At 49.0% G+C, this 12,500-nt stretch overlaps 1 protein-coding gene across 2 annotated transcripts in view; it reads left to right on the top strand.

Annotated features, from left to right (window-relative positions):
- clcn3 (chloride channel 3) overlaps window positions 1–12,500 on the top strand; it is a 35,848-nt gene that overhangs the window by 20,601 nt on the left and 2,747 nt on the right. Inside the window, exons 4-12 of one of the 2 annotated variants that reach the window (XM_080859999.1) lie at window positions 1–57; window positions 388–510; window positions 3,765–3,971; window positions 4,787–4,867; window positions 5,747–6,295; window positions 6,672–6,858; window positions 7,431–7,829; window positions 8,844–9,060; window positions 10,257–10,332. The exon at window positions 1–57 is cut by the window's left edge and continues 131 nt beyond it. In XM_080859999.1, the coding sequence (XP_080716125.1) occupies window positions 1–57; window positions 388–510; window positions 3,765–3,971; window positions 4,787–4,867; window positions 5,747–6,295; window positions 6,672–6,858; window positions 7,431–7,829; window positions 8,844–9,060; window positions 10,257–10,332 (1,896 nt within the window). The remainder of the gene's footprint in view (window positions 58–387; window positions 511–3,764; window positions 3,972–4,786; window positions 4,868–5,746; window positions 6,296–6,671; window positions 6,859–7,430; window positions 7,830–8,843; window positions 9,061–10,256; window positions 10,333–12,500) is intronic. The other variant, XM_080859998.1, reaches the window with a different exon arrangement.

Here is a 12,500-nt window from a genome sequence, read left to right as displayed (position 1 = left end):
AGAGACAAGTGTCCGCAGTGGAAGACCTGGGCCGAGCTCATCCTGGGACAGGCGGAGGTAAGACAGACAGACAGACAGACAGACAGACAGAGCTAAAGTATCTTCTTGCGTAGGTGACTCGAGGAACAAACAGACCTGGCATTGGCCTGTTGCTGATTTGATTTACGTGTCTTAGATGTACTCTAGAATCCCAAGGGTGAATAAAATCACAATATTTATAGTATATAGTCACCATTGGTAAAGCTTGAATCAGTCTGAACAGGTTTCATTTGCCAAATATCTCAGAGTGAATACTAAAGGGGAAAATAATTGAAGACTGTGGAATTGTGATGTGCAGAATGCAGCTTAATGCCCCGCCCTCCTTCTGACTCCTCCCCTCCTCCACAGGGTCCTGGGTCCTACATCATGAACTACTTCATGTACACGTACTGGGCGCTGTCTTTTGCCTTCACCGCCGTGTGTCTGGTGAAGGTGTTCGCCCCCTACGCCTGTGGCTCAGGAATCCCTGAGGTAAGACCAGCACACACAACACACGGCAAGCCATAGGCCACAAATAGAGATTCTTAGCGCTTCTAACTGAGTGAAGTGCCAGTCTGTTTATAAGTGGGGGAGACCCAGGTGTTTCCTTGCACATGAAACATATTCTCATCCTCATATTTATAACTACATTGCCACACCTTCTGCAATTGCATTGCCTGCAGTACAGCACAATGGCAGACAGCTCCAGCTTCTACCAGGAGCCATCCCATCCATAACCCTAACCCCATCCTCAGAAAGGTTCATATTCCATGGGCGAAGTATCAGAGCAACTGGAAGGAAAGGTTATACGTTTAAAAGTTTGTATCATACCACTCAGGGTTAGGGTTAGTTTGTATCATACTGCTCAGGGTTAAGGTTAGTTTGTATCATACCACTCAGGGTTAGGGTTAGTTTGTATCATACCACTCAGGGTTAAGGTTAGTTTGTATCATACCACTCAGGGTTAAGGTTAGTTTGTATCATACCACTCAGGGTTAAGGTTAGTTTGTATCATACCACTCAGGGTTAGGGTTAGTTTGTATCATACCACTCAGGGTTAAGGTTAGTTTGTATCATACCACTCAGGGTTAGGGTTAGTTTGTATCATACTGCTCAGGGTTAGGGTTAGTTTGTATCATACTGCTCAGGGTTAGGGTTAGTTTGTATCATACCACTCAGGGTTAGGGTTAGTTTGTATCATACTGCTCAGGGTTAGGGTTAGTTTGTATCATACTGCTCAGGGTTAGGGTTAGTTTGTATCATACTGCTCAGGGTTAGGGTTAGTTTGTATCATACCACTCAGGGTTAGGGTTAGTTTGTATCATACTGCTCAGGGTTAGGGTTAGTTTGTATCATACCACTCAGGGTTAGGGTTAGTTTGTATCATACCACTCAGGGTTAGGGTTAGTTTGTATCATACTGCTCAGGGTTAAGGTTAGTTTGTATCATACCACTCAGGGTTAAGGTTAGTTTGTATCATACCACTCAGGGTTAGGGTTAGTTTGTATCATACTGCTCAGGGTTAGGGTTAGTTTGTATCATACCACTCAGGGTTAGGGTTAGTTTGTATCATATCACTCAGGGTTAAGGTTAGTTTGTATCATACCACTCAGGGTTAGGGTTAGTTTGTATCATACTGCTCAGGGTTAGGGTTAGTTTGTATCATACCACTCAGGGTTAGGGTTAGTTTGTATCATATCACTCAGGGTTAGGGTTAGTTTGTATCATACTGCTCAGGGTTAGGGTTAGTTTGTATCATACTGCTCAGGGTTAGGGTTAGTTTGTATCATACCACTCAGGGTTAGGGTTAGTTTGTATCATACTGCTCAGGGTTAAGGTTAGTTTGTATCATACCACTCAGGGTTAAGGTTAGTTTGTATCATACCACTCAGGGTTAGGGTTAGTTTGTATCATACTGCTCAGGGTTAGGGTTAGTTTGTATCATACCACTCAGGGTTAGGGTTAGTTTGTATCATATCACTCAGGGTTAGGGTTAGTTTGTATCATACTGCTCAGGGTTAGGGTTAGTTTGTATCATACTGCTCAGGGTTAGGGTTAGTTTGTATCATACCACTCAGGGTTAAGGTTAGTTTGTATCATATCACTCAGGCCCCTTGGGTTATGGCTACAAAAGACTTGACAGGCAGATTAAACTCCTTTTGATTAAGCTTTGGAATGGATTTCTCTAGCCTGGAGCTGCTATAGCCCATATCCCTGCCCAAGTTCTCGAGCTGCTATAGCCCATATCCCTGCCCAGGTTCTCGAGCTGATATAGCCCATATCCCTGCCCAAGTTCTGGAGCCTGCAAATGCCTATCTGAGAAGGACTAAGAAGCAACTGTTTGGGGAGAGGTTGATCCAGTAACTTTGAATTATAAATGATGCTCTTTTTCTGACACATCTAAACCGAATATCGCCAGTCTTAGGATCTCTAGAATACAACGAACACTGATTAAAACTCGATCTGCAAATGCTAGACTGCAGATTTGTTGATGTGTAAAATATATTTTTTTAATAAAACAAAAACAGCCTTTAACCTATAATGTTATAAAACCGTTGCTGGCACACTAATGTGTCTGTATCTTGCAGCCCTGGGCCTGTGGCCACGTCTTATATATAGTTATTACTGGATAGATTCCTACGAATTAGATAGCCTTCTCTTTACCGCTGGACTTTGTGGCCATAGTCCCTTAACAGATGAAACCGCTCTGTTGTACAAAACAAGATTGATAATGGGATGAAATAGTTTTAATGCAGAACCAAAGCTGCCAAGCAGAGCTAGAATATGCAGCGTCAGTCTGCAGGGCGTCCCCATGTGGACTATAGCAGTACGGCAGGACATACCGAGCACATGCAGAAATAATGCATAATGATGAGGTGTGTGTGTGTGTGTGTGTGTGTGTGTGTGTGTGTGTGTGTGTGTGTGTGTGTGTGTGAGAGACAGTTGTCACCATCCCATCTCGGTGTTTTTACCTGAAAACAGACACATCACTGTCTTGTCATAGTGGCCACACTTACAGTGAAATTGTGTGTCTTTGGAATGTCTGCCCAGTATTTGAGCAGCTGATTCTCTGATTCACTGCTTATTGAGTTGCGGGGAGTTTCTGTAGAAATCATGCCTGGTGAGCTCATTCTCCTTTGTTTGGGATTTAAGACCCAAGAAATGAAATGGCACCCTCTTAAAGGTCTCCCGGTTTCCATGACAACCCGTTGCTGGAGTTGACCTCCCTATCGCCAGGGCAACGGCCTTAGCTCAGTCATGTAGAGGGGCAGAGGAGGAGGGCCAATGCAGTGAAGCCTGCACTCAAGAAGAGTGAGGAGAGGATGAAGGTCAACGCTGAACACAATAATAATAAACTCTCTTCTCCTCATTTGATCTCCATCTCTCCTTCTCTTCCATTCTTCAACCACCCCCCCCCCCCCCCCCCCCCCCTCTTTATGCTTTACCCTCTTGTTCTTCATTCGTTCATTCCTACCTTCTTCTGTTCCTGTTTCACTTTATTTCTTTTACTCACCTTTTCTCCTTTTTGCCCTTTCCTTCTCTTCTTTATCCATCTGTCCGTACATCCCTTTTTTCTCTCATCCCTCCCCCCTCCCTTGCTTGCTCTCTCTTGTTGCTCCCTCTCTCTCCCTCTCTCTCCCTCTCCCTCTCTCTCCCTCTCTTCCTCCCTCACTCCCTCTCCCTCTCTCCCTCTCTCTCTCCCTCTCTCTCTCTCTCTCCCTCCCTCTCTCTCTCCCCTCCTCCAGATCAAGACCATCCTGAGTGGCTTCATCATCCGGGGGTACCTGGGCAAGTGGACGCTGCTGATCAAGACCATCACGCTGGTGCTGGCGGTGGCGTCGGGGCTCAGCCTGGGCAAGGAGGGCCCGCTGGTGCACGTGGCCTGCTGCTGCGGCAACATCTTCAGCTACCTGTTCCCCAAGTACAGCAAGAACGAGGCCAAGAAGAGAGAGGTAGAGGAGTGTGTGTGTGTGTGTGTGTGTGTGTGTGTGTGTGTGTGTGTGTGTGTGTGTGTGTGAGAGGTGGGGGGGCAGGAACATCTTCAGCTACCAGTTCCTCAAGTACAGCAAGAACGAGGCAAAGAAGAGAGAGATAAAGCAGAGGATAGAGCAATTTTCTGTGTGTGTGTGTGTGTGTGTGTGTGTGTGCGTGTGTGTGTGTGTGTGCGTGCGTGCGTGTGTGTGTGTTTGTTTGTGAGAATGGGGGGGGAGACCGTAGAACATCTTTAGTTAGCTCTTCCCCACCACAAGAACGAGGCCAAGAAGATGGAGGAAGTGCAGCGAGTTGAGAGTGTGTGATGGATGTGTGTGTGTGATAAAAGAAGGAGGGATGTTGGGAGAGAAAGTGAGTGAGCCAGAGGGAGGGGAACGTCTTCTGCTGGTTCTTCCCCAATATCAAGAACTAGAGGAAGGGAGGAGGAGAGATGGAGAGAGACGCACTTGAGAGGGGCTGGTGTGAAAGCGATGAGCGAGAAAACAGACCACTCTGATTGAAGTGTGTGATATACTAATTGCAGAGATGAGCGATGCACAATGTGTGAGTGAGTGTGTGAGTGTGTGTGTGTGTGTGTGTGTGTGTGGGTATGTGTGTGTGTGTGTGTATGTGTGTGTGTGTGGGTGTGTGGGTATGTGTGAGCACATTGTTAAGGAAAGTTCCAGACTTTTGTATGCTCAAATTCCTCTGTGTGTGAATTTAGTCTCAGTTATAAATAATTTTGCTGACGTCTGTGTGTGTGTGTCTCTCTGTGTGTGGGTGTGTTTTTATCCAGGTGTTGTCTGCGGCATCAGCAGCAGGTGTCTCTGTGGCTTTTGGTGCACCAATTGGAGGTGTTCTCTTCAGTCTTGAGGAGGTGAGTTTCTCACACACACACACACACACAAATACACACACAAACATACACACACTCTCTCACTCACTTACTCACTCAGACACACATGCACACACACAGCTTGCCAGGCTTGTTTTTAAACCATAACACCCACAAATGAATCCCACTTGTGAATGTCGGGTGTGATCATCACCACTCCTGTGACTCACACATTTCATCCCTTCAGAGGAAACATTTTAAAATGGGAGAGAGAGGTGACAAAGATGAATAAAATGGAAAAGATGAACAAGATGTTAAGATGAAAAAAATGGCCTTGTAATGCGCTCTACCTCTGGAATAGATCATCGCTCCTCTCCTGTCTGCCTCGCTTGCCTCTTACCCTCCATCACCCATATGGTGCCTCCTCTCTCTCTTCCTCTCTCTCTTCCTCTCTCTCTTCCTCTCTCTCTCTTCCTCTCACTGTTCCTCTCTCTGTTCCTCTCTTGTCTTCCTGTCTGTTTCTAATGTCTCCTCCTCTCTCTGCCCATCTGTGCTGTTCTCCTCCTCTCTCTGCCCATCTGTGCTGTTCTCCTCCTCTCTCTGTGCTGTTCTCCTCCTCCTCCTCTTTCTGCCCATCTGTGCTGTTCTCCTCCTCTCTCTGCCCATCTGTGCTGTTCTCCTTCTTCTGCGCTCGTTGACTCTGCCTGTTCCTAGTCTAGTTCTGCTCCTCACTTCCTGTCTACAAGCGGCATATTACTATCAATGTTCTTCATCTTTGTCTTTCTCTCCTTCCCTCTGAAGACGCTGTGGCTCTCCTTCCTCTTCCTGCTCTCATCTCTCGTCTGACTCGAGTTTTCTGTGTCTGTTTTCTCCCTCACTGACTCATCACTCTTCTCTCCTCCTCTTCCTCTTCTCCCCTAGGTGAGCTACTACTTCCCCCTGAAGACTCTCTGGCGGTCCTTCTTCGCCGCCCTGGTGGCCGCCTTCGTGCTGCGCTCCATCAACCCGTTTGGCAACAGCCGCCTGGTGCTGTTCTACGTGGAGTACCACACGCCCTGGTACCTGTTCGAGCTCTTCCCCTTCATCCTGCTGGGCGTGTTCGGCGGGCTGTGGGGCGCCTTCTTCATCCGCGCCAACATCGCCTGGTGCCGCCGGCGCAAGTCCACGCGCTTCGGCAAGTACCCGGTGCTGGAGGTGATGACGGTCGCCGCGGTGACGGCCGTGGTGGCGTTCCCCAACCCCTACACGCGGCAGAACACCAGCGAGCTGATCAAGGAGCTGTTCACCGACTGCGGCCCGCTGGAGTCCTCGCAGCTGTGCCAGTACCGCAGCCGCATGAACGGCACCAGCGCCTACGCCGACGCCTCGGGCAACCAGGCCTCCACGCCGGGCGTCTACTCCGCCATGTGGCAGCTGGGGCTGGCGCTCGTCTTCAAGGTCGTCATGACCATATTCACCTTCGGGCTGAAGGTCAGTTTCTACATGGATGGGTGTGTGGATTGATGGGTGTGTGGATTGATGGATTCATTGATGAAGTGTGTGTGTATTTGTGGAGGAGGACGAGAGGTGCCTTTGTGGTTTGTTTACTGGGTGAGTGTTGTTGTTTACAAGGTAAGTGTTGTGTTGGCCGCTCTACTTTAAGGCTATATCCATTACCCTTATCTGTCCAGGAAATGAATGTTGTAGAGCCATTCATAATCTTAATTATGTCCTCTCCTTTCTCCCTTTGACCTCCCTACAATTCTTTCCCCTCCTCCTTCATGTCCTTCCTTTTCCTTTCTTTTTTTCTCCTCCTCCCAACTTCCTTTCTCCCCCTCTCCCTGTTGTTTTTCCTCTACCTGCCCAGGTCCCGTCAGGTCTGTTCATCCCCAGCATGGCGATCGGGGCGATCGCGGGGCGGATCGTGGGCATCGTGATGGAGCAGCTGGCGTACCACCACCACGACTGGTTCCTGTTCAAGGAGTGGTGTGAGGTGGGCGCTGACTGCATCACCCCCGGCCTCTACGCCATGGTGGGCGCCGCCGCCTGCCTCGGTGAGTCTGGTTGGCATCCTCTCTCCGTGTGTCCACAGCCCCTCTGTGTGTGTCTGCAGCTCCTCTCTGTGTGTGTCCACAGCCCCTTTCTGTGTGTCTTCAGCCTCTCTGTGTGTGTATTCAGCCTCTCTGTGTGTGTCTTCAGCCTCTCTGTGTGTGTCTTCAGCCTCTCTGTGTGTGTATTCAGCCTCTCTGTGTGTGTATTCAGCCTCTCTGTGTGTGTATTCAGCCTCTCTGTGTGTGTATTCAGCCTCTCTGTGTGTGTATTCAGCCTCTCTGTGTGTGTATTCAGCCTCTCAGTGTGTGTATTCAGCCTCTCTGTGTGTGTATTCAGCCTCTCTGTGTGTGTATTCAGCCTCTCTGTGTGTGTATTCAGCCTCTCTGTGTGTGTATTCAGCCTCTCTGTGTGTGTCCACAGCCCCTCTGTGTGTCTGCAGCTCCTCTGTGTGTGTCTGCAGCTCCTCTGTGTGTGTCTTCAGCCCCTCTGTGTGTGTCTTCAGCCCCTGTCCATAGTACTGAAATCACCACCATGTGTGTGTGTGTGTGTGTATGTGTGTGTGTTCCCCATCCAGGTGGCGTGACACGTATGACGGTGTCGCTGGTGGTCATCGTGTTCGAGCTGACGGGCGGCCTGGAGTACATCGTGCCCCTCATGGCCGCGGTCATGACCAGCAAGTGGGTGGGCGACGCGTTCGGGCGCGAGGGCATCTACGAGGCGCACATCCGCCTCAACGGCTACCCCTTCCTGGACGCCAAGGAGGAGTTCACGCACACCACGCTGGCGCGGGACGTGATGCGGCCGCGGCGCTCGGACCCCCCGCTGGCCGTGCTCACGCAGGACGACCTGACCCTGGCCGAGCTGCAGACCATCATCACCCAGACCAGCTTCAACGGCTTCCCCGTCATCGTCTCCAAGGAGTCGCAGCGCCTGGTGGGCTTCGCCCTGCGCAGGGACATCACCATCGCCGTCGGTGAGGAGACAGGGGGGATGGAGAGAGGAGACAGGGGGGATGGAGAGAGGAGACAGGGAGGATGGAGAGAGGAGACAGGGAGGATGGAGAGAGGAGACGGGGGGATGGAGAGAGGAGACAGGGAGGATGGAGAGAGGAGACAGGGGGGATGGAGAGAGGAGACAGAGGGACAGGGGGGATGGAGAGAGGAGACAGGGGGACGGGGGGATGGAGAGAGGAGACAGGGGGGATGGAGAGAGGAGACGGGGGGGATGGAGAGAGGAGACAGGGGGGATGGAGAGAGGAGACAGGGGGACGGGGGGATGGAGAGAGGAGACAGGGGGACGGGAGGATGGAGAGAGGAGACGGGGGGATGGAGATAGGAGACAGGGGGGATGGAGAGAGGAGACAGGGGGACAGGGGGGATGGGGGATGGGGAGATGGAGAGAGTTGGCCACAGATGAACCTAGACTAGAGAACCTAAGAAAGGGATATAACTCATTTACATCACTTCATATACTTTCATTCCAACATACCAACAATTGATGACTGAATTAGGGAAGTGTGCTCTCAAAGGCACCTAATTTAAAGGGATGAATGAAATCCTTCATTTTCTGCCTGCTTCATGAAGTAGTGCAGCTATGGAATGGTTGAAGGGTTTGGTAGAAGCTGTTGGAGGTAAATGAACTGGAGCTAAATTAGCATAGCAGGGTGGCACCAAGCACACATACTGACAGCTGTATAAATTATCTGGACTGTGTTTTGCCTTCATAAAAGAATGTCTGCAATTTATCAATGTGATGTAATTAGTCTAATTGCAAGTAGAGAAACACCAGCCAAGTTTTGTTACTGAACGCTCCCTCCTCTCTCTCTCTCTCTCTCTCTCTCTCTTTCTCTCTCTTTCTCTCTCTCGCTCTCTCTTTCTTTCTCTGTCTCTTTCTCTCTTTTTTTTCTCTCTCTCTGTCTCTATCTCCCTCTCTCTCTTTCTGTCTCCCTCTCGCTCTCTCTCTCTCTCTTGCTTTCTCTCTCTCTCAGAAAACGCCCGGCGCAAGCAGGAGGGCATCCTGCTGAACTCGCGGGTCTACTTTACCCAGCATGCCCCGACGCTGCCCGCCGACAGCCCCCGCCCCCTGAAGCTGCGCTCCATCCTGGACATGAGCCCCTTCACCGTCACCGACCACACACCCATGGAGATCGTGGTGGACATCTTCCGTAAGCTGGGCCTGCGCCAGTGCCTGGTGACCCACAACGGGTGAGTCGTCCTGGGCCATGAGGGGTGGGGGGGATTGAAGAGTTAATGGGGGGGGGGGGATGGAAGAAAGAGAAGAGGTCTTTGCTCTCTCTCTGTCTCTCTCCGTCTCTCTCTCTCTGTCTTTCTCTGTCTCTCTCCTCCTGTCTCTCTCTTCCTGTCTGTCTCGCTCTGTCGCTCTGTCTCTCTCCCTTCATTCCTTGGGTTGTCATGTTGCTGTCTTGTTCAGAGATGCACCTGTGTCTGGTGCCATGTAATGCATTGTTGGACACGGTATTCTCTTTGTCTCTCTCTCTCACACACACACGCACACACCCACTTGCACGTGCACGCACACACACACTTGCACGTGCACGCACACACACACACACACACAGACACACACACAGACACACACACACACACACACACACACACACTCTCCTCATGCTGCTGCTCCGTGGCTCTTGCACTCTAAGCATTGTGGACTCAGGGTTCTCGGCTGACTCTGATCCACTGCACATGGCTTTAGATGCTGCCTGCCTTCACACGCCCCTTGCCTTCAACACTGCATCCAACCACAGGAACGTCTAGATTGATCACTACTTTCAGTCCCGTTCTCAAATGGTGCCGCAATCTGCCAGCAAGAAATGTGGAGCAGCCCATAAATAAATGACAATAAAAGCTGAGAAAGGACAGAGTTTAGTTTAAATAACTGATTTAAAATCAAAGTCAGAGAGGCTAGTACTATTTGTCATAGTAAGAGTTACTGTCCCAGTTCTCACCGGGCTGTTCTTCCACATCTGCTTTCGATCGGCTGTGAGCCCATCTCCACTTTACCATGTTTATCCACTTCACTAAGCTGATTTCCGTTTTTCCATCTTGGTTTTTCACTTCACTGTAGTCATACAATCTTCCCATCTTCTCGTCCACGCACCTAGCACTGACAAATGTTTGAATTCTTCTATTTTACTTAACAACATGATTTAGTTCCTTAAGTTACTGATTTAAGTTATAATGTTCAGTTTAAATTGTGTTGTTTCTGTTTTCGTTGTTATTGTAATTGTTTGTTATTGTTGCTCTTATGTTTGTTCTCTCCTATGTCGGCAGTCTTCTGCTTTGTGTTTTGTTTTGAAGTTGTCTTTGCGGTTGTTTTTTTGTTGTGTTGTTGAGCCTGTGTGTGTGTGTGTGTGTGTGTGTGTTGGCGGTGTGTGTTGCAGGATTGTGTTGGGAATCATCACAAAGAAGAATATATTAGAACACCTGGAGGAGCTCAAGCATCGAGTGGAGCCCCTGGTGATTAGCCCCGCCCCCTCAGACACGCCCACACTGCTTAGTAGAGCAGACTCCTCCTCTTAGATGGGACGCATGAAACTCGAGTGAAATTACAGGAAGTAAAAAAAGGAAAACAGAAACAAATCTATTGCTGGAACTAGTTGGCAGTTCCCCACCCACCAGGCCAATGCTAGCCCCTGGCTAGAGAGGAGGGTGCCTTCACTTTACACTGTTTACTTAGTTTCACAGCTTTTGTGATGGTCTCTTTGGACTCTTGGGTGTTTCTGGGAACTTCCAAACGTTTTTCCAATTCTAGTAGAGTATCAAATGAGATAATCATATCTGAACTTTAAAAGCTCCTGTCTGTTCTCCCCACTCTGAGAAGTTAAACTTCCCCTGTAGCATTGCGTGACCTAGCCTCCCGTAGCAGTAGCCTGTTAGTGATGTAGCCTGTTTACCTTTACTCACATGATAACCTGAGAATGTTCTTGTAATATTAATCTCGACAGTAAACTTAAGTTCTAGCTCTTAGCTTAGCGCTAGACTATGGTTAGCATGTTGTAGTATGTGTTTAGCCTCCTAGTCTTACCGTATCCAGCACCTGCCAAAGTCCAAGATCCAAATTGACTCATATCCTCTTTTTGTTGTTGTTTCCTTTTCCTTTTTTTTTGGTTTATTTTTTTGTTTTGTTTTTTGCCTTTCGTTAAAATCTCTCGTTGCTACTCCCTCTTGGCCTTCGCCTGCTGGGCTCCAGATCGATGACCACTGACCCCTCCCCTCACGCGTAGCACGGCCCGTGCAGAATTGGCGAGTAACCCCATCATACGTAGTAGCAGGAGCAGCAGCAACTTCCTCTCCTAGTTTGTTGTTGTTGTTATTGCTCTATTTTTGTTCACTTGTACTTGTTCCCTTAGTAAGAAATCACATCTCCCGTAGAAACGGCATCCTATTGCCTTAGCGACCATTACCGAGTGATCAATGTGGAGTGCTGTTACCATGGTGATGGTGTGTGTGTGTGTGGGAGTGAGTAGTGTGTAGCCGTAGCGGGGAAAAGGAAACGTAGCGTTAGAGATAAACAACACACACTCACACCCTCGCTGCCCCAGTCCCTTCCCTCTATGCCCACTGCCTCCTCTCCTCTCTGATCTGTGTCACGATTCACCAACGTTTCATGCCTCCTGCATTAGTGTGTACTTCTAACCCCTCCATACTTCTTAGTTATGTAGTGTACATGTATAAACAAACACACACACACACACACACACTTACAGACACTTAATCCTGTTGACATACAGCGGTACAAAACTGCTGAAGCACATGTAAGCCACCAGTTGCACATACACACACACACACATTCACCAAGTTACCTTAACTTTGCCTAAAATCATAAACATTCACATAAAAATTCACTTACGTGCTTATTTAGGAATATTCTCATTCCCTCACACATGCTTCCATGCCACTTACACATGCACTTCCCCTCCTACGCAGTAGGGGGCCACCTTTCACCATTCTCACACTCACCCAATGACACACACCACATACACACACCACAGATCCCAGTTCCACTTCTGTGTTCAGACGTCCCACTCATACGTTTGCTAACCCTTGAACTGATCTGGGTCTGATCGGTCAGCCTGTTTTCTGGGTCTACTCCACTGCGGTGCTTTTCATGCCTGAACTCCAGAACACACACACACACACACACACACACACACAGACACACACAGACAAACAGAGACACACACACACGCGCACACACACACACTCACACACACATACAAACACACAGACAACAGACACACAGACACAAACACACACAGACACACACACACACAGACACATACACACATTCCAATGTCTCGAATTTGGTTAAATCACAATCTGCTTCCAAAGTGGGCCTTGCCCAGTGTAAAACAGCCTTCATTTGATAGCCATCAGGTCTAATGTAAAGAGATCTGCTGTTGGATCATATGTGCTCTGGAGTCGTCATGGAAACCTCACCCCAGTTTTAGGTGAACAAACAAATGGCTGTGGTTCACGGCAGCGTGGTAGTTTGTGTGTGTGTGGTGGGGTGGGGTGGTGTTAGAGAAACTAAAGTCTGCAGGCACGTGTGTGTGTGTGTGTGTGTGTGTGTGTGTGCGCCTGTGCATGTGTGTGTGTGTTTGATTTCACCACTCATGTCTACT

Source organism: Sprattus sprattus (genome assembly GCF_963457725.1).
Source record: "Sprattus sprattus genome assembly, chromosome: 21".
NCBI classification, from domain to species: Eukaryota; Metazoa; Chordata; class Actinopteri; order Clupeiformes; family Clupeidae; genus Sprattus; species Sprattus sprattus.
The sequence above is the reverse complement of the archived record's forward strand: the minus strand, read 5'-3'. Positions and strand labels throughout refer to the sequence as shown.